This window comes from Diorhabda carinulata, chromosome 3 (genome assembly GCF_026250575.1).
Source record: "Diorhabda carinulata isolate Delta chromosome 3, icDioCari1.1, whole genome shotgun sequence".
Taxonomy (NCBI): Eukaryota; Metazoa; Arthropoda; class Insecta; order Coleoptera; family Chrysomelidae; genus Diorhabda; species Diorhabda carinulata.
In genome coordinates this window covers 16,257,236-16,279,310 of record NC_079462.1, presented here as the reverse complement: position 1 = coordinate 16,279,310, position 22,075 = coordinate 16,257,236, and the positions used below count along the sequence as shown (strand labels likewise).

At 29.9% G+C, this 22,075-nt stretch overlaps 1 protein-coding gene across 33 annotated transcripts in view; it reads left to right on the top strand.

The window, feature by feature from the left end:
* The window catches only part of LOC130891374 (tensin-1), a 115,464-nt gene that overhangs the window by 70,962 nt on the left and 22,427 nt on the right, over positions 1-22,075 (top strand). For 24 of the 33 annotated variants that reach the window (XM_057796056.1, XM_057796044.1, XM_057796066.1 and 21 more), the window contains 6 exons: positions 9,300-9,344; positions 15,308-15,520; positions 15,604-15,776; positions 17,547-17,696; positions 17,778-18,157; positions 18,213-18,392. In XM_057796056.1, coding sequence (XP_057652039.1) covers positions 9,300-9,344; positions 15,308-15,520; positions 15,604-15,776; positions 17,547-17,696; positions 17,778-18,157; positions 18,213-18,392 — 1,141 coding nt within the window. Of the gene's footprint in view, positions 1-2,156; positions 4,840-9,299; positions 9,345-15,307; positions 15,521-15,603; positions 15,777-17,546; positions 17,697-17,777; positions 18,158-18,212; positions 18,393-22,075 lie in introns of those variants that run through there. The other 9 variants (XM_057796064.1, XM_057796036.1, XM_057796040.1 and 6 more) reach the window with 4 other exon arrangements.

Here is a 22,075-nt window from a genome sequence, read left to right as displayed (position 1 = left end):
AACAAAAAAAAAACAAAATTTTACCAAAAAGTAACATTTTTCATCAATCCGAATACATTTTAATAAAGGAAATCCAAAATTTGATTCAAAACTAACGTTTTATAACGAAACAACATAATTTTAACAAAATAAACCCAAAATTTGACCAAAAAGTAACGTTTTTCATCAATCCGAATGAAACCCAAAATTTTATCAAAAAGTGAGTTTTTTTAACGAAACAACAAACTTAAAGAAACCCGAAAATTGAATTTTCTTTCGAAACGACTTAATTTTAACAAAGGAAATCCAAAAATTGCCTCAAAAATTAAATTTTTCATAGAAGCGACTTAATTTTAACAAAGAAAACCCGGAATTTGACCGAAAAGTAATGATTTTTTAACGAAACAACTCAATTTTAACAACAGAAGCCCATAAATTGTATAAATAGTGAAGTTTTTTTTAACAAAATTTACCACAAACATCCAATACTTACTTTTTATCTAGAAACGATAAAAACCCAAAATTTGATCCAAAAGCAACGATTTTTTAACTAAACAACAACTCAATTTTAACAAAAGAAAACCAAAAATTGCCTCAAAAATTAAATTTTTCATAGAAGCGACTTAATTTTAACAAAGAAAATCCGGAATTTGACCAAAAAGTAACGTTTTTCATCAAAATGAATGCATTTTAACAAAAAACCCAAAATTTTTTCAAAAAGTAATGATTTTTTAACTAAACAACTCAATTTTAACAATAGAAGCCGATACATTGTATAAATAGTGAAGTTTTTTTTAACAAAATTTACCACAAACACCCATACTTACTTTTTATCTAGAAACGATAAAAACCCAAAATTTGATCCAAAAGCAACGATTTTTTAACTAAACAACAACAAAATTTTAACAAAAGAAACCCAAAAATTGCCTCAAAAATTAAATTTTTTATAGAAGCGACTTAATTTTAACAAAGAAAACCCGGAATTTGATCCAAAACTAAAGTTTTTTATAGAAATGACTTAATTTTAACAAGAAAAACCAAAAATTTTATCCAAAAGTAACGTTTTTTCAACGAAACAACCCAATTTTAACAAAAGAAACCCAAAAATTAGCTCAAAAATGCAGTTTTCTATTGAAACGACTTAATTTTAACAAAAGAAACCCAAAATTTGATGCAAAACTCACGTTTTTTATAGAAATAACTTAATTCTTTCAAAAAGTAACGATTTTTTCACGAAACAACTCAATTTTAACAAAAGAAACCCAAAACTAGTTCAAAAATAAAATTTTTGTATAGAAACGACAAAATTTTAACAAAGAAAACCCAAAATTTGGCCATAAAGTAATGTTTTTCATCAAAATAAATGCATTTTAAAAAAAAACTTAAAATTTTTTCAGAAAGTAACGATTTTTTAACGAAACAACTCAATTTTAACAAAAGAAACCCAAAACTAGTTCAAAAATAAAATTTTTGTATAGAAACGACAAAATTTTAACAAAGAAAACCCAAAATTTGGCCATAAAGTAATGTTTTTCATCAAAATAAATGCATTTTAAAAAAAAACTTAAAATTTTTTCAGAAAGTAACGATTTTTTAACGAAACAACTCAATTTTAACAAAAGAAGTCCAAAAATATTATAAAAAGTGACATTTTTTTTAACAAAATTTACCACAAAAACTCAATACTTACTTTTTATCTAGAAACAATAAAAACCCAAAATTTGATCCAAAAGCAACGATTTTTTAACTAAACGACACAATTTTAACCCAAATTTACCCTAAAAATAACCTTCCTAGAAACCACTGAGTTTTAATAAAAGAACATACGGATCTGATATTTACTTAAAAATCAATCTCCAATATGTATTCCAATCTTCAATATATTTTCACTGGAAATTTTATTTGTACGATTCCGAGTTTATCGAATCTACTGGAGGGTTCTAAAATGTTTAAGAACGATTCTGAAGAACTTTGAGAATATTCTAGTGCCTCAAATTGATTACAATCGGAAAAGTTCACTCAATCTACAAGTAGAAAGTTGTTAACCACGATTTTTGTGATAAATATTTGAAACCCCAGTATATTAAATATTTTTTTCCGGCATTTTAAACAATCTTAACCCCCTCGATATTTTGGCTCTAGAAATTCAGATTCCAATATATTTTTCGTGAGTGTTGCTGGTGTAAACAGTCTTCGGTCTCGTCGAAACGCGCGTCAGACAGTGTTTAAAATTTTTTATTTTCAAGAAAAAATAACGTATCTGTCAATATTTCAAATATAAACATTATTTGTGGAAAAAATACTAATATTGCATTCCTCCTGTAATTTTTTTTGTCGTAAAATAGAGGAAATACCTTGTAGTACTGGCGGCAACATTCTCGTCTAATTATCATAATAATTAAACGTAAAATAAACAAAACATTGCCACGTGTTTTATAGCCATGTAAAAAAAAATCTTTTAGCCCCAATTTACGCTAACTAAAAACGCGTGACATCCGTTTTAGGGGCGTAAATCAAAAATAGAAATTCCACATTACCACGTGTTTTAAGGAAAAAACAAAAATTAGTAAAATATTTCATTTATTTATGTACTGCAAAAGTTTGTAAATAACTTTGTTGATGGGCCGTCTGGTATTTGACATCTCGCACCGAGCCTGCTTCTGTTCATTTTCTGATTTCGTTCCAGAGCCGGATTCAGATGTCTACAAAAAGTTGAACCCTTAGAAATTATGTGAAATCAAATTTTAGTGTTGGCTCTATCAAATTTTGACAGATTTTCGTATCGTAGAGACCCCTATTTTGTCCTCCGGATCTTAAACCCGGTCCTGCTCCATAACAAATATATTGAATTACTTTACGTCTAATAGTTTTGAAAAATGAAGATTCGATAAAATTTTTTAATAAAACGGGAATTTTTAGTAAACCGACCAGGTATTGCTCGAAAAACATATTGAACCACCCTCGTAACTGCACAGATACGGTTTTTACGGGTATTTATGGTTGCCTAACTTGATAGTATATTACAATTTTTTCAAAGATAGTCCTTCCAGACAAGGAATGCTCTCATCTATTATTGGTTGCTTTGAGTTTTCCCTGGAAACTATATTCGCACTTGAAAAAAATTTATATTTTCTCCGCAAAACACGTGTTAGAAGCTATCTTGTGATAGTTTTAAAACCGTCAAGCAGCCTCAGCGTTTTGTACGTTTTTTAATATTTTAAGGATATTTTGAGGTTATGTAGAAAAAGCAATTAATGGAATTTACAGATTTTTCAATTATCTACAATATTTATATAAAAAATTTTCGCATAAAATCACCCGTTTTGTCTTAATTAATGCTTAAACTTTACGAAAATCGAAGCTACTATGAACATTTTATGAAACTTGGAAAGAACTTTTAAAATATTAAAATACTAATTTTCGTCTAGTAAACGATTCATAGTTCACACCGGTTACCATAGCAACCAAACTAAACCAATCAAAGATCAAACTTTTCGTACCGCATCGGTCAATGTCGCGCCTGCAGTTTATTTCATATTTATACAGGAATGGACTTGGAATTTTTGACATCGACATGCGAAAAATATTCATTACGTACAAAGTAAATACTTTTTGTATTGCCAGGAGAAGAAAGAGGAATAGAATGAAGAGCTGTCTATTTTTTCCTAAAAAAATTATATACGAGGATAGTCCCAAAAGTACGTAGACTTGAACTTAGTAAATTTTATTTTTTTTACTTTTTTCTTTATTTATAACGTGCTTTTGTGATAATGTGGTCGTTTTTCTTAGTGTACGAACATAGAAAGATGAGCTGCCTATTTTTCTCTTAAAAAAATTATATACGAGGATAGTCCCAAAAGTACGTAGACTTGAACTTAGTGTATTTCATTTTTTGGACTTTTTTCTTTATGTATAACGTGCTTTTGTAATAATTTGCTCATTTTTCTTAGTGTACGAACATAGAAAGATGAGCTGTCTATTTTTCTCTTAAAAATTGTATACGAGGATAGTCCCAAAAGTACATAGACTTAAACTTCGTGTATTTCATTTTTTTTACTTTTTTCGTTACGTATAACGTACATATATGCTTTTTTGATAAATTGATCGCTTTTCTTAGTGTACGGACATAGAATGAAGAGCTGTCTATTTTTCTCTTAAAAAAATCATATACGAGGATGGTTCCAAAAGTACCTTAAGTACATAGACTTGAAACACACACTACGCGTCCAGAATGGCTGAAATATGAGTCCAAAGAAGATCTAAGGCATTTCACATTCCACACCTAATATTATATGTCATTAATTCAAGATAAATTTTATGTTTATGGTTTTTATTTAAACTTTCGAATACAAAATTTGTTTTCTTGAGATAAATTACAAACCCCTCGTATATTTCTTTTGGAAAAACAAATTGTTTCCCTTCCGTAATGTCGGCAGGTTATGTTTCGAGCTGAAAAGTTTCCAGACGGGCATATCGGGCAAGTTTGCCCGACGAACGAAACCGATTATTGTCGAAAAGTCTTTGCAACGGTTTTTCCGGAAAGAGGGGACAATTCCGGGATGCATCTGAAGCGGGCGTGTCTAATACTGCATCACAGTGAATCGTGAACGGCGTTTCTTATATTCGTCATGCGATTGAAAAGTTTGTGATAAAAACGCGACTGATTTTCTATGATTATTCAAAAACAGGGAAACATATTTTTGGAAAATGTCATTTAAGAAAACGAATTTAACTTTACCATTGAAACACGTGATTACAAGGAAGAATCGTTCAGTACAGAATGATCTGACAAGGGTTTTATATAAAATTGCTTTTACGATTTGGCACGTGTCTTTTTACATGGAAAATGCTTCTGCACAGGTAATTTTATCAATATTTCAATAAATTTTGAAAAAAAAATCTTTTATTCTATCTATTATCAATCTATTTTAGTAAATACTTTTCTCTATTTAAGTGATGAAGTTTTCATAAAAATAATTTCAACTTTAACACCCTATAACTCGGAAATTACAGTCAAAACATTATTAAAACAATAAAAAAGGCTGTAATCAAAAAAATATTTATACATATACGTAGTATATACAACATTAATAACAAAAAAATTGAAAATCCCTATGGAAAACAATCATAAATATTCGATTTCGTACACTTTTTCCAGTGTATAACCTTCTTATGACGTACAACTCGTTTATTTGATAATTTAATCATTTTTCTCGGTATATGGAATTTTTCAAAGTTATACTTCGTTAAATAACTAAAATAGTCATATACAAATTGTTTTCTTAGTGTACAATCATTTTTTATAATTATCTCTTCGTATTTCATGTTTAATTAGTTTGTATAAAACTTTGTCAAAGTTATATAATATCATTGAGAAACTTAAATATTTGATTGCGTACATTTTTTTAGTGTATCCAACTTTTTTCTACGAGTACAACTCGTTTTTATGATAATTTGATCATTTTTATCGATATATCGAATATTTTTCTTAGTGTACAATATTCTCTTTCCAAAGTTTTCTCGGTATATCGAAATAATCGATTGCGTACACTTTTTCCAGTATACATACTTGTTTTTGACTTTTTTTCTTTGTGCACAACTCGTTTTTATAATAATTTATGCATTTTTCTCAGTATATCGAACACGTCCAAGTTACACATCGTTCATAACCGAGATAATCGTTTACCAACACTTTTCTTAGTGTACAAACAATTCTTTTTGCGTATAGCTGGTTTTGATAAAACTTTTAACAGTTTCCTCAGTATACCCAAGTTGTAAAAGTTTTATCTCGGTAATAAACTGAAATAACCCATTGCGTACAGTTTTCTCAGTGTATTTCATTTTTCAGACTTTTTTCTTTATGTACAACGTACTTTTATGATAATTTGATCGTTTTTCTTAGTGTACGAACATTTTTTATAATTATCTCTTCCTGTTTATCTGCTTTTTATAGACAGTTAAACAGTTTTCTTATTATATCGAACTCGTAATCTCGAGAAACTAAAACATTCGATTTCGTACATTTTTTTCAGTGTACGAACCTTAAGATTTTTAAAAATATTATATACAGTCAGTTTGGCAGCATTGTGATAAAAACTTAAACGCCCACATTTCATGGTATTAGAAAAATCCTATTAAGATATTAATTTTATCAAAAAATTTCACCATTTGAAATTCCTTGTTTGAAACAGGATATAACAGCATAAATGACGTTAATATAAATATTTAAACTATACGGTAAAAACTGTACAAATTTAGCGATGACATAAGCTAAACGTGATAGATATTTATAATCTGGTTTTTAAAATTTTTCCTATCTACTTCAGAAACTATAAAAATTTCATTTCATTCAAATCAACAATTATTTTGATTATTAAATTTAGTTTTCAGTCACATAGAAACCTGCCATATTATTATTTAAAACCAAAATTTGAAATTTAAATAAACGATATAGTAAAAGTTGATTATCTAGTCCCTAGAGGGCGCTTATTAAACCGAAACGACACTTGTCACTGTCCCGAAATATTCATTTTAAATTTTTGATTGATTACTTTTTATATATTAAAATCTAATTCTAGAACTTTCGACTTTTGGAAATCTCCGGCGCGTCCGCTAAATTTCTCTCGGAAACTGCGAGTTCCAAGGTTCGCTAGGCTAGGTTTAGTTAGGTTAGGACTTTTTGGAATCGATAAATCACATAAAAATTAAATACTCCCCAGTACAGTTTTCAGAAATATCATTCAAAACTTGAATTATATTAAAATTGGTTTAAACCGACAGTATCCAACGAGTTTGTCCGTTTTCAAACTCCTACTTTAGTGACATCTAGATACTCACGTTTGGAGTTAAAACCGAATATTTAATATCTAATTTTGTTATTTTGTTTATATTCCCTTGAACTAAAATTGGTTTATTTGTTTTCGTTGAAAAATACACTGTACAATCTCAAGATTCACTCAAAATGTTTATTTGATATATACACACTAATCCTTGATACAAATTATCAGATTTATACTAACAATTTCTCTAAGTGTGAATAATTTTTTTATACCTTAAGCCAATAAACAAAATCCGATAATTATTTACACGTTATCAAAAGGTATACTTCATCAATTTTTGCGTTGTTAATGATTGGAAAGTTTCCGAATTAAACCGAAGATGTTCAAACTTATCAATACGCTAAAAAATTATCAATTATCCATATTTAAACGTGGCAGTATAAGTTTGATAGACGGGGAGTGGTCTAGACGGTCAAAAACTGCAATAATATCGAAAAAATTACTGAAAGAACCTATGGATCAAGGTTAAAGAGATAGAAAGGCTATAAGAGATGATATCATCTAAAAAGTTCACCAAATGGTACTGGAAGAACCTTGAATCAAGGTTAGAGAGATGGAAAAGGCTATAAGAGACAATATCATCTAAAAAGGTCATTAAATGGTACTTGAAGAACCTTGGATTAAGATTAAAGAGATGGAAAAGGTTATAATAGACGATACTAACTAAAAAGTTCATTAAATGGTACTGAAAGAACTTTGGATCAAAAAGGTCACTAAAAGATACATGAAGACAAAATATGGTCCCAGTAGTACCTGTCCTGACCTAGAGATAGTGGTAGTTGCTTGAATAATACCACGTCGGTTAGTATTTGTTAGCCCAACTAATATAAAAGCTGAACTAGATTCTACTCTGTATGAGACCAAATAAATTTCACCAGAAAATGAATTTAGAAAAGTGATATATAAAAAAAATTATATAAACGATTTTTTTCTTGACCCCTCGTATAATCCAAATCATTATAGTCTCGTACAGATAATTGAATATAAACACATTTGGTAATACCTTGGTGCGAATAACCTTCCTGCACGCTTTCAATCGACTCAAACTCAAAAAAAAATAACCTTCCACGATTCTCAAGAAACAATCTACCATTTACTAAATAAGCCATCACAATGTTTAAGTCAGAAGTTCTTCATTTCACCAGAAAATTATATATTCGGAGAATACCATTTTGGTAATACTTTTTGTATTCCTCTCGTGGGAACCGAAACGTTGTACCCATTCGCAATGACCAAATCGAAAAAAAAAAAATAAATAAACATCCTACAGTACGAAGAAGTCTTACACACCCACTAAAACGGTTGTAACTAATTCCATAGACTTATCTATTTGAATTCAATAGTAATATTATGTTTTTTTTAAGTTATTTGAATTTTTTTTAAAGATGATATGAATTTATACACACATACTTACGTAATTTATTTATACTAACACTAAATACACTTAGCTATGCACTAATTTATTTAAATTCACCGTTTGTGTTATTTTACACTATTCTGATTTGTTCACTGTGATATCTAATTGTTTAATCACTCTACGACTGATAAACACTCATTATATCCATATTCCAGAAATTTATTTTACCGTAAACTAACAAAAAGGCGTATTTAGAATCGTCGCTAGAAAAAGAGATTACAAATTATTTAACATAAAATTTATATTCTATTAGCATATTCGAATAGGTCCGGCTTCGCTATCAATGTCAGTGGACGATTTCGTCGAAATATTTAAATACTACATTTTATTTTTGGAAGATGTGCATATTACAATAAAAAGATCGTCAATTAATTAATTAAAGCTTTCAACCATAATGAATATTTTAGGGGCCATTCATAAATTACGTCACACGAATTTTAGAAAATTTAAACTCCTCCGCCCGTCCTTTTCATATGCTGTTACATTTGTATAATCCTCCATACACCTTCCTGATGTGACGTCACGCTTTTTTAAAAATTTATTCATGTGCTTAAAAATAATTGATAGAAAATAGTTTTTTTGGGTTTTTACCTATACTTTAATCGAATAATCTAATAAAATCAACTTCAAATGTTTCATATAACCAAAAAAACCAATTACTAGTTAAAAACAATCAACGACTAATTTAATTAATAGTAGACATATGACGTCACAAAAATTACATCATACCTACTGACCCCTAGTGACAAATTGCTACATTTCAGTGATACTTTTCCTTCTCAATTGGAATTATAGACATTAAAAATATTTATTTCCTTAGTTTTATTATTATATTAAAATTTTTAAAAACTATTAATTTTTTTGGGTATGTCTATAGTAGACACGCCTACATCAAGTGACCTCGGCGCCATGTTTCCAAACACCGTTTCATTTTTTGTCCTTTTAACGACTTATTTTAATGTTTAAAATAAATATTACATATTTGTAGATAATAATCGTTAATGTGGGACAGTCCAAATACGATTAATTACTAAATATTATGCTAATACCGTTTTTTATTACAGCATGCTCACGAGGAATCGATGAAAACCGGCCATGAGGTGAATAAAGTGAGTCATACTTAAAATTTCTGTTGCTACATTAAAATTAATCTACGTAAATACTGTTTTATACATCTTTTTTTATATATAAATAAATATTTGCAACAAACTTCATTTCTATTATGAAACGAACGTTATACTTATAACCATAGGCGTAGCATATCGTTTTTAATTTGGGTAACAAAGTAAGAATTTTTTTATTGAAGATTTGTACAATTATAAAGGTTTTCAAGTGAATAACTTATTAGATAATGTTTATTTTATTGAAAGACGTGTATTAATACGAAGTAATAGTAAATATCTCGAATTTTTCAACTCTTTTCATATTGTTTTGTTTATAAATCGACTTGATTTCAGTTCTCTTTCAAATATAAGATTTTTTCGAGGTCTTTAATGAATTCAAATTATTAATACACTTTTCCACCATCTTTAGCGCTGTCTTCTGATGTCTATTAACGTCGATTAAGGTCGAATCACATCAATTTATGTATATTTAAGTGAATTGGCGTCTACTTTTGTCAGATATTGTCAACTAATATACATCGACGTCAATATTTGGCTCCTGGTATGTTTCCAACAATAATGCACCAACATTTGTGGACTCCATTTTCTTTAATAGCCTTTTTGTATTGAGAAAATGTCCTCGCTTCGTTCGTCACAAACAGGACCCAAATTTACCGAAAATAAATCTAAATCATATCACTTTTTAACCCCAAAACTACTTTTAACCTCGAATTGACAATTTTTTTCGTCAAATCGAATTTTATTTCCTGGACTATTTCGAAAAAATTATCTTTTTCTTGTATTCGAGTGTTTTTTTAAATATTTTTTCATATCCTATGCAGTTTTTTACATATTAATGTTTGTTTAATCTATTTGTCAAATATCGAGATGTTTGTCTTATGTAAACAGCATCTTAGTTATAATTTTTCATATTTTTCATATTCGTTTTTTAGTTTTTACATCGATATATTTTCAAATGTTGTTGTAAATATTAAATATCTCTTCGTAGAATATGATATACCGAGTGTCGTTAATTCGATACTACAACAAATGATTGGAGAAAATCTAGTTTATTGTTAATAATATGCGTGGGTAATGAAGCGGAAAAATTTAATATCACGTTTTATTAAGAACAATCCATTTATGTCTGAAAGATAAATATCGTTTGTGAACGTGTTAATGTTTAATGGCTGTCAGCACATTTCTCTCGATGTTTTTTGCCTCAGTTTCATCAAATTCTTCTTCGTTTGAACTGAATTTGTAATCGGCGAGCGTTTTTTTGAAAACAGTAATCAGTGGGGACCAGATCTGGACTATACGAAACCGATTAGTTCAATTTAACCATCGTTGTCATCGATTTGTGAATCGGTGCATTGTATTGGTGGAAAAGTCGACATTTTAGGACTTTTTTCCTCAATTTTAGCATTCAAACCATCCATCAACTGTATGTTGTGCTTTTGGATCTGGTTCACCAACTGCAGTCCACTCAGTTGATGATCGTTTTGATTCCGGAATGAAGTGATGGATCTATGGTCCATCCATTGTCACAAAATCTGTTTTATTACGTGTAAAAAAGATTTTGAAAAAAATGTCAAATGAGTAATCACCTCAATTGGACGACCAGAACGTTCATCATCGTCTATGTCTGTACGAACACGTTTAAATTCAGCAAATGGTTCTTTTTGATGGATCAGAGTCCTGTTAACACTTTTGAAACCATTGATGAATTTGTACAAGATTTTTTCTTCAAGAAACATGAAATCGTTTTGAATCCATTGCTTAAGTATCTTCACTTAAATGGTTGTAACTTTTTTTTGATTAATCGAAACGTCATAAAATTTGACATATAGTTTTTTGAAAGTGGGTACTTCATAAACGGCATATGGATTTGACAGTGGCAGCGCCATTTGTGTGTCAGTCACACGACTTATTGAGTGATGTCATAATTGATAAAAAATTTGGTTTGGTAGTTTTTCAATTGATAATTTTCGTGTAAAAACGTAAAATATTTTTTAGATGTATATTTCTATTTACAATTTATCAATTTCTGCAACTATTTTATCATTTTTTTCGAACTGATTATTGTTTTTATTTCAATTTCTAGTTCGTATTTATTTTATTTTTTTTACATCGATTTAGCTGTATGAAATTCTTTTTTTTTCAACAGAAATTTCACCATTTAAAAAAAAGATTAATCGGTAAGACAAAAAATCGGTAATTTAATGGAAAATTTGAACAAAGAATTTTTATTTTAAAAAAGATTTCATAATAATTATTATATTATTTATAAACAACTACAGATAAAGACAATTCATCAATAATATGATATTTTACATATATATATATATATATATATATATATATATATATATATATATATATATATATATATATATATATATATATATATATATATATATATATATATATATATATATATATATATATATATATATATATATATATCCATAAGCGCCACGAAAATTTATTTGACATATTCAAATCGGTGTTGCCATATCTTAAAACTTAAGTAACAACCCTCGTATTTCTATTCGTGACAGCGAACGTGTCACCAGAGGCAGCACTAGTAGTAGGGACAAACATAAAATATTTACATGCAAAGCAATTGTATTTACGTGATATTATTTTATTATTTAAAAATATAAATCTGATATAAAAAAATTTTTTTGAACTTGTATAATGCCAACAAAGCATTGCAGTTTTGCGAATTGTACGTCGGATAATCGATATCCAGAAGAGAATGTGTTTTTTATACCATTTATAAAGCCTTATGTTGATGAGGTTAGATGTAATAAATGGATACATGCTTCGACTTTTTTTTAAGTAATGTTTGTGATTGGAGTAAAATAAAAATTTTTTAATGAAATATGAATGATTTAAGACGTAGTAGGCATGAAACAATTCTAAATAAATAAAAATAAGGTAAAAAATACTATTTATTAGCAATACACATACTGATTTAGTAATTTCTTACGTGTTGCTTTTTTTTATTTTAAGGTTTTTGCTATTTACTGAGCTGATTGAGAAAATAAATTTATGTCTGCTAGCGTCAAAGTCATAAGTGATTGACTATTTTATAACTGAAATTATGATAATTTGTCTGTATACTAACCTGTCTATTAATTCATTTTTTTTCCACTTATTTTTAAATTACGACAAGCAAGCCAGCGTTTTAATGTTACAACATTGTTATCTTTTACGGTTGCAAATTTTAATTTTGCTCCAGGAACATCGTCCTCTGTTAAAAACATTTTTTTTCAAGTACACTTTACTGTGTGTTTATATGGGGATTTGACAGTGTTTGTCCCTACTGAACTACTAGCGCTGCTAGTGAGTAATTTTTCGTACTTCAGGAAAAAGGCTCATTGAACTTATTGAAACAGAAATGAAAAAATTCGTAACAAAATATTTTTTTTGCTCTCTGAAATATTTCTATTTTTGCACAAACTTCCTTTTTTTAAATGTTCACTATCAACAATTTACTAAATTCGTGACGATAGCGAAAACTCAATCCTCGTAGCATCTTAATTTAAAACCTAAAAACATTAGGCTTTGATGAGTAATATATGTTGATAAATGTCTTCTGAAATTTATTGACGTCGAATTATATCAATTCTTATATATTTAGGTGAATTGGCGTCTACTTTTATCAAATATTGTCAATTAACTTCCATTAGCGTCAATTGTTACTTCATGGAAACGTCAGTTTCCCTTGTGACATCAAAACATATATTTTCGTGAAAAATACAATCATCAGCTAAATTTAGAATTATTATTTTTCGATATAAATAATATTTGGCTTGAGGTATATCTCCAACATTTCCATTTTTGTACAAAATATCTTTTTTTAAAAGTTCACTATCAATGGTTTACTAAATTCGTCAAGATTCACATGAATACAGTGATTAACGCCATCTATTGTTCGATTACGAAAACTTATCCTCGTAGCAACTTAATTTAGAACCTAAAAACATCAGGTGTTGATGAGTAATACATATACGAGGGTCAACGAAAAAATAGTTATTGAATTTTCTATATATACAAATAAATTGAGTTTTTAACTGAATATTCCGGATTAGATTAAATTATATTTCTTCATTTTAATTAAATTCTAAATGTACGTCGCTGTTTACGTCATTAATCTCGTTTTATTTGTCGTTTTTTTTAGTCTGCGATTGATAATTTGCGATACAAATAACTTATTGAACTGTTATATCCAAAACAGTCTTTATGAAGCTTCAATAATACAACAATAGCTTTTGATTAGTTATAATAATAATAACAATGAAACTTAAACAAATCGATACGATTCCATTTCAAATGTATTCGATGAGTAATTGCGATCTAAATATTTTTATAAAACTGGTAAGTAATTATATTCGAAATTACGACAATCTGTATATTATTTTTTCGTGCAATTACAAACTAAGCTCTTTGAGACTTCGGTAAAACCAATATTTGTGCTTGGATGCTCGAATTTCTCTCCATGTAAAAAAATATGTAAAAATCTAACGGTACAAGGTCCCGAATAAAATTTGGTTGCTCAAATATCAAAATTTCTTGGAACTAACTTTCACAGTACGTGTTTTATCTCAAATTCAAATCTCAAACAAATTTGAAACCAAACACTGTCATCTAAGATGCAATTTTCACGCCATGGGAATCACGAATGATCCAGAGTGCCGTCGGTGTGTCGAGGAAGACATCGGTGACTGCACAAGCGCTGGGAAGCTTCATGACATCGAAGAGCTCAAAGTCAAAACGCTTCTCAAAGCCTTCTCCGTACACAATGTAACTATTAACCATACGAGGGGGTATCCAAAAGTAACCTGAATAGCATTACCATGGGTAGAGCTTTTGTAGTACTGATTTCTACCGCTAGCGATTCGTCGTCAGTTCAGTGTCGCGCGGGCCGTTTACTTGCCCGGTAAATTTAAGTGAACAACGTGAAATTTTGTTTTCTACTCGTTTTAATGTCGAAAACTACTTACAAAGATGATGCTATGGGGAAAATTCAACTGTATGAGTGGTTTTATCGATTTAAAAATGTCGATTGATGACAAACCTCGCTTGGGACGTCCATCAACTGCCCGAATCGATGAAAATGTTGAAAAAATTTCGAGAACTTTCGCGTACAGACAATCTGAAATCATTGAGCTTGGTTTAGCAAACATTTGTGTGGTTTTTCCACCATGACAACGCAACTGCACACTTAACCACGCACATTACTCGACTGACCTGTCTCCGTGTGACTTTTTCTTGTTTCCACGCTTGAAAGAACGGCGATTTGAATACATTGAAGACATCAAGAATAGGTATATAGAATAGATATAGGTAGACCCACAACAAAACTCTCCTTTGGTGATTGTCCTTTGTCTAACCATCAATTTTCCACGTTGTGGTTGATTAGATCGATCCAAAAAACGATACGTGAATCGTTTTTTTAGTATCTACAATCACCAAATCACATTTGATTCTGGAATAGAGCAAGAAGCTCAATAAACTGGTGAAAGGTCAATAGAGTTGTTCTAGATATTTAGAACTGAATCACAATGAATGTATCAAGTTTGGAACCACTTAAACGATGACCTGGACAGTGGGAATCCCTAACTAGCACATCTTGATCTTGGTTGTAGTCATATCGATGTAGATAATCCAAAACTAGACATAGACTGCGATTTTTATATTAGAACTATTGGAAAAAGTTGAGGATTCAGATATATACAAAGGGATCCATGATCCGTAACATCTTCCGCTTGTACCACGCGATAAATAATTGGATTTGGGTGGTTTTCTTTTTTCTTTGGATCCTGTTTTTAATTGCTTTACAAAATTCCACGTTTCAACTCTGAGGTCTTCTTATTTATAGATTGCAATCTACTTCTCATCACCAATTGAGTTACCACGTAAAACCATTCATTCTAGAGTGAATACTCTGTCGTTTTCAGATGCTCCGATCCACATCGTGCAATGGTTTCGGCGAGGCCCTCACGAGTCAACCGAGATCCACGCGTGGAGGTGCATCTACCATGGATCTCGGTTACGTTACCGAGAGGATCATCTCCATGTGGTTCCCCTCATCGGCGACGTCTCGTTCTTATAGACAAGGACAACAGCAGGTCGCTCATATGTTGAAAAACAAACATGGAGATAATTATATGGTAATTATTGGATTTTGTTGTTTGACTTAGGGATCTTCGGGAAATGTTTGTTATCGTTATCGATTGTGTTAATTTCTTTATAGGTTTTTAATTTATCGGAACCGAAACGTTCGTTGAGGAACGAACATAAAAACGTCAAAGAAGTCGGTTGGGCTCCGAATTTGGCGCCACCTCTGGAGAAGTTGTGTAGTATGTGTAAAGAAATCGATTCTTGGCTTTCGGGAGATAAACACAGAATTGCGGTTTTGCACTCTAGGTATATATATTTAATCGGAGTAAATGAAAAAAAAATGAATTGAATTTAGATCTGGACATTACGCAGTTTTCAACTCATTTTTCTGCGTAAAAAACCGAACCAATTCGAATATTGACAAGTCATCTTGAATTGTTCTATCAAATATTTCGAAAAATTAATCATTTTATATAAATAATTCGATGAATTGAACCTCTGTTATGGAGCTGAATCTGGTGGTCAGAAAAATAGAACCGGATCAAGACCTTGGTCAAATTTTTTTTTTGAAATTCAATTAAATCTATATTCAATCAAATTTTCGAATCATAACGATTTTGAAAAGAAATTAAAGATTTTTCGAAGTTTCGCCTCAATGTTTGTGATCGTTTTAGCACTTTATTTTATAAAAAAAATATCAACTGAGCTATAAACTTATTGATTATATCTTTAAAACATTTTCAGATATTTATTTATCGAAAAAAAAAATAGATTTTATCGACTTAAGCTGTTTAAAAGTTATTATTTCGTGTTTATTTTATTAAAAATGTACATTTCGTAACATCCCTGTATATGACGACATCCAGACCGGCTTCTACCGACGAATTTTTCTGCAGCTAACTGTTGTTTTTCGGTTGCTTCATTTTTTTGTCGATTGCTTTTATTTTCTGTTTTAAACTTGGAAACATATAAATATTTGTATTTTTTCCTCGATTTAGCGATTCCCTGTATATAACGAATCGGTGGGGTCTATTTTTTTTGATAAATAAGCGCCTGGGAATGATAAATATTTATGTTGTTCAATTAGATATTCCTGAAAGTGGTAAAAAGTAATAGTTATTTTCAAATAACCCCTATAAATATTTTTTGCAAGGTCTATATTTTTTTGATAAATGAATATCATGATTCAGAAAAAAAAGAAAACATTTTGATCACGTCTTTTATTTGTTGTGTTCAATAAGATGTTTCTAAACGTCATAATAACATTTTAAAACAACCCCTGTATTTGTTTTTTGTTTGATGACGATTCAGGAAAAGAAATGTCTTATATTTTTTTTATGAAAAAACGTATTTTTAAACGTGTAAAAAGGTAGTAATCATTTTTAAACAACCCCTGTACATGTTTTTTTGTAATATTCAATTTTTTTGATAAAATAATGCCTGAAGATGACTCAGAAAAGAAATTAGAACATTTTGAATATACCTTTTATTTTTTTTTATTAAAAAACGTGTTTTTAAACGTCATAATAAGGTAATAATCATTTTTAAACAACCCCTGTACATGTTTTTTTTTTGTAATATTCAATTTTTTTGATAAATAAATGCCTGAAGATGACTCAGAAAAGAAATTAGAACATAAGAGGGTAATAATCATTTTTAAACAACGCTTGTACATTTTTTTTGTAATATTCATTTTTTTGATAAATAATTATTTGAGGATGATTCAGGATAAGATTTAATGAACTTCGAACATGTCTATTACTTTATTTTTTATTAAATCTAAGGGTTAAAACACAAATTTACCTTTTACGTAAAATAATTTAGAAATCAAATGTTTTAATACGAATAATTTTATTAATATATCGACTTAGAGACTAAACTAAAACCTAATAAACGAATTTTCAACATTTAAGGTTAATTAATTCAGCATACAACTCCTAGGCAGATAGGCAGATATAACCGGTTCGAAGCGGTTCGGAACCAAACACAGATCAGAAACAAACATATTTGTCTCTATTAATTCGAGTTATATACATTTAAAACTAATAGAATATCGTTAATTTTTATCAATTTTAGGGGTAATAAAGATAAATTAGGGGTAATCGTTTCGGCTTACATGCATTATTCTAGTATTTGCGGTAACGCCGAACAAGCATTAGATCGATTTTCAATGAGAAAATTCTTAGACGACACCGTCGGACCTCTAATACTACCGTCTAATAAAAGGTAGATACCAATTTTCAATTATTCACGTTAAATTTCCTCCACAAAAAACATTTTTTTCTTTTTGTTTTCTATCCCCTTCAGGTACGTGGACTATTTCTCTGGATTACTTTCCCATAACATCAAAATCAATGCGGCTCCCATGTACCTTACGCACGTCACCGTTCTCGGAGCTCCGTCTTTTTGTCGCGGTGGTTGTAAGGCATTTTTGAAATTATACGAGGGTCATACGCCGATCTATACGTCGGGTGTTTATTTCATATCGAACGGAGTGAGTCAATTCACGGTGAACGTTTCCGGTGAAGGACGAAGGGGATTACAACTAAGAGGCGATATTTTGATCAAATGTTACCATCGAAGCGATACCGGTCGGGAAATTATTTTCGCTTGTCAATTCCACACGTGCGCAGTCTCAGATCATACTTTGAGTTTCACTAGACAAGAATTAGACGGTGCTTGTAACGGTAAATAATTTTAATGAATAAAATCGTGATTTTTTTTTAAAATTTTTGAATATAGATCCTAGATTTCCTTTGGATGGGGCAGTGGAGCTTCATTTTTCCCCCGGTCCTGAAGGTAGACATCCAGTACCGGCTCCTACACCTGCGGTACCTTTCACCCTAGCAGATGATCCAGTTACGAGGGCCGATAGTCCGTTACTGATCGAAGATTATGATGATTCTGAAGAATATGACGAAGGTGAGTGAAATTTTTTTATAGTTTCGTTGTTGTTTTTTCCGTAAAAAATGAAAATATATCGACTCCTAATCGTTTTATATTTTAGAACAATTTAACAACTTCTAGGTCGTTTCGGAACATCTAGGATTGTTCTTTATTGTTTTAGAACATTTTAGTTTGCTCTAGAATATTTTAATCCACACTATATAGTCTTCAGCGCAACTTGTATCGTTCTGGTACATTATAAAACGTTCCAGTTGATTATACATCATTTTTAAGTACTTTTAGAACAATTTAACTCCTTCTAGAACCGTTTCGGAACATCTAGAATTGTTCTTTATCATTTTAGAATATTTTTAACAACACTGTATCTTCTTTAGTACCACTTGTATTGTTCTGTATCGTTTTGCAATATTATTGAACGTTCCAGTTGATTCTACATCACTTTTAAGCACTTTTGGAACAAATTAATCACTCATTGGACCGTTACGGAACGTCTAGGTTTGTTCTTTATCATTTTATAACATTTTCGTTTGTTCTTTATCATTTTATAACATTTTCGTTTGTTCTAGAACATTTTTAACAACACTGTATAGTTTTTAGTACAACTTGTATTGTTCTGTATCGTTTTGGAACATTATAAAACGTTCCAGTCGATTCTACATCTTTTTTAAGCACTTTTGGAACAAATTAATTACTTATTGTACCGTTTCGGAACATCTAGGTTTGTTCTTTATCATTTTATAACATTTTCGTTTGTTCTAGAACATTTTTAACAATACTGTATAGTCTTTAGTACAACTTGTATTGTTCTGTATCGTTTTGGAACATTATAAAACGTTCCAGTCGATTCTACATCACTTTTAAATAAAAAAAATCCATTTCATTACTTTGTAACCACACTCTTTATATATTATTGAAATCGTTTGTGTCTATATAGTCGATTCGAGAAAACCTGCGTGTTCAGTTTATTTCTGTCCAATTGGAACAGTCATCGGTGCCTATTTTAGAGATGAAAATAAATTTCGGGAGTCCGAACGTAGGTAAAACATCATCGGGCGTTTACTTTTCAACCTGCTCGTATTATTCTCGGTGGTTTTTACGGTTCCGAGTTGTTATTTGTGCTGTGTACTTCGGCAAATATTTTTTACTGAGACTTCTTCAGATCCGGATCCGTCGAACAGATCAGGTAGATGTTTAATCAAAAATTTTGAAACCATATCGAAACTTATCCGTTCTTTTAACTATGTCACAATTAATCAGGTATCAAAAAGTAGCTATTTCTGGAAATTTATTACCCAACTCAACTTCCTGAAACAATTCACAACATCCTGAATCTAATTATCAACTTCCTGAATCAATTCACAACATACTGAATCATTTCTCAACTTCCTGAAACAATTCACAACATCATGAATCTAATTATCAACTTCCTGAATCAATTCACAACATACTGAATCATTTCTCAACTTTCTGAATCAATTCTCAACTTCCTGAATCAATTCATATTACCCTTAATCAATTTTCAACTTCCTGAATCAATTCACAACACCCTGAATAAATTTTCAACTTCATGAATCAATTCTCAACACCCTGAATCTAATTATCAACTTCCTGAATCAATTCACAACATCCTGAATCATTTCTCATCTTTCTGAATCAATTCCAAAAGTTTATTTCTCTCAAAATCATTGAAATACTAAAATAAGTTCAAATACATTTAAAAAAAACCTCGTACATTCACTATTATCATTTTTACTGGGCTTTTCTCTTCGTCCGAATGCGTTAATTTTTTTTTCCAGTGTTAAAAAAATCATTTTTCAAATTTTAGAGGCGTATACATCGTTTATTTCAAGTTGATTCTTCGCTCCATCCTGTATATTATAAAATATAAACTTTAATACGAAGTTTCTCCAATAAGTATTTCGATGAATTGCATTCTTTATCTTATTATCTTCATTCAAAACAGTCTATTTAATTATAAATCACGTTTTCAACTTCCTGAATCAACTCTCAACTTTCTGAATCAATTCACAACTTCGTAAATCAATTCTAAAAGTTTATTTCCTTCAAAATCATTAAAATACTAACTAAGTTCAAATACTTATAAAACAAACCTCGTACATTCACGATTATTATAATGAGTGAAAGGAAATTGTCAAATCATAAATGGAGAAAACGGAAACGAAAAAATTAATTGAAGCTACGACTTCCCCTCGTAATTACTTTCACCGGTTTCAGCCAGTTTCGCGAGATTATTTCGGAAGGGAGTCTGTAGTCTTCTCCCTCTCCAATTTTTTGGAGGGAAGATTGTTTACATTGAAGTAAATGATATTCATCAGTTTGTATTTCGATGCCGTGTGGTCGGTGTTAGTTAAATGTGCGACGGAATCAAAAAGGTCATTATATTTTTTTGTTATAATCTTTAAAATAAAAAAGAAATCGGCGAAGTGTTCCGATTAGCAAATCGTCAGGAAAACCTGTATTTACAGATAGTCAGATTGTCAGACAGTAATTGTGAGTGCTAGTATACAGGTAGCACTACTAAATATGTTCGGTGAATTGATGGATTGGTTTCAAAGTTTGTTATACAGGGTGAGATACAAAACTGAATCCAGTAGTTATTATTTATTTAACAAAAAAATAAACCTCATTATCATGAGCTAATTGACTTGCTGGTACGTGAATCAATGTCGTATTTGTACCGGTTTGAAGCAAAAATTAATTATTCATAGTATACGAGGAGTGTCATATATATTTTTTTCGATTATTTTATTTATTTCAATATTCATCGACGGGATTTCTACGAACGGTCGTCATACCACGAAAAAATTCTAAAGAAAATTAAAATTGAACGTAGAAATTATATGTATACAATGGGCAGTCAAAATTATTAGAGATGAAACTTAAATTTTCGATTTTTCTAATTTATACTTTTTTTTTTGAGAAAATCAATCGACTTTCCTGGGGTAATTTTGTTTTTTTACTCGGTTGGTATCGATATTATTGTTTTGGCACCACTGATAACTAAATTCATCAACCATGATCGATACTCCATATTTAAAGAAAAATGTTTTTCAAGATATCTTGCCATAGGAAAATGATATCGACATGTGGTTTTCGCTATTCTATTTTTAATTAGGTCTAGATTCATTCTCTTTAACGAAATTTCATATTTGTTGTGGGAATTTTTTAAAAATATTCAAATTAAAAATCAAAATTGAATAACTTCCTCTATCGCGCATATTACTTATATAATCAAATTTAAATTAGTACAGATATTGTCATGGAAAATAGCTGTTTCTAACAAGATTAAGTTTTATAAAATCGGTTTGGTAAAACCAGGGTATAGCCATTTTTTTCGTAACAAAGTTCCCACTCAAACTACCCGTTATTCGAGTAGATAGACCTCAAACTTTGAGAATCAAATTTACTTAAAATTCATCGGAAAATACGATGATTATATTTATTTTGCACTATGTTCATATAAATTTCTGATAATTTGTATTTTTTACATTCTTTGATTAAATAACTCCCTCTAGCGTCCATATTAGTAATTAGATTAATTTGAAATTAGTACGTTTACATCAGCAAGAAAAAACTCTTTCTAACAAAAAAGTTTTTATAGAATCGGTTTGGAAAAACCAGAGCTGTAGTCATTTTTTTCATAACAACTTTCCCACTCACCCCTACACGTTATTCGA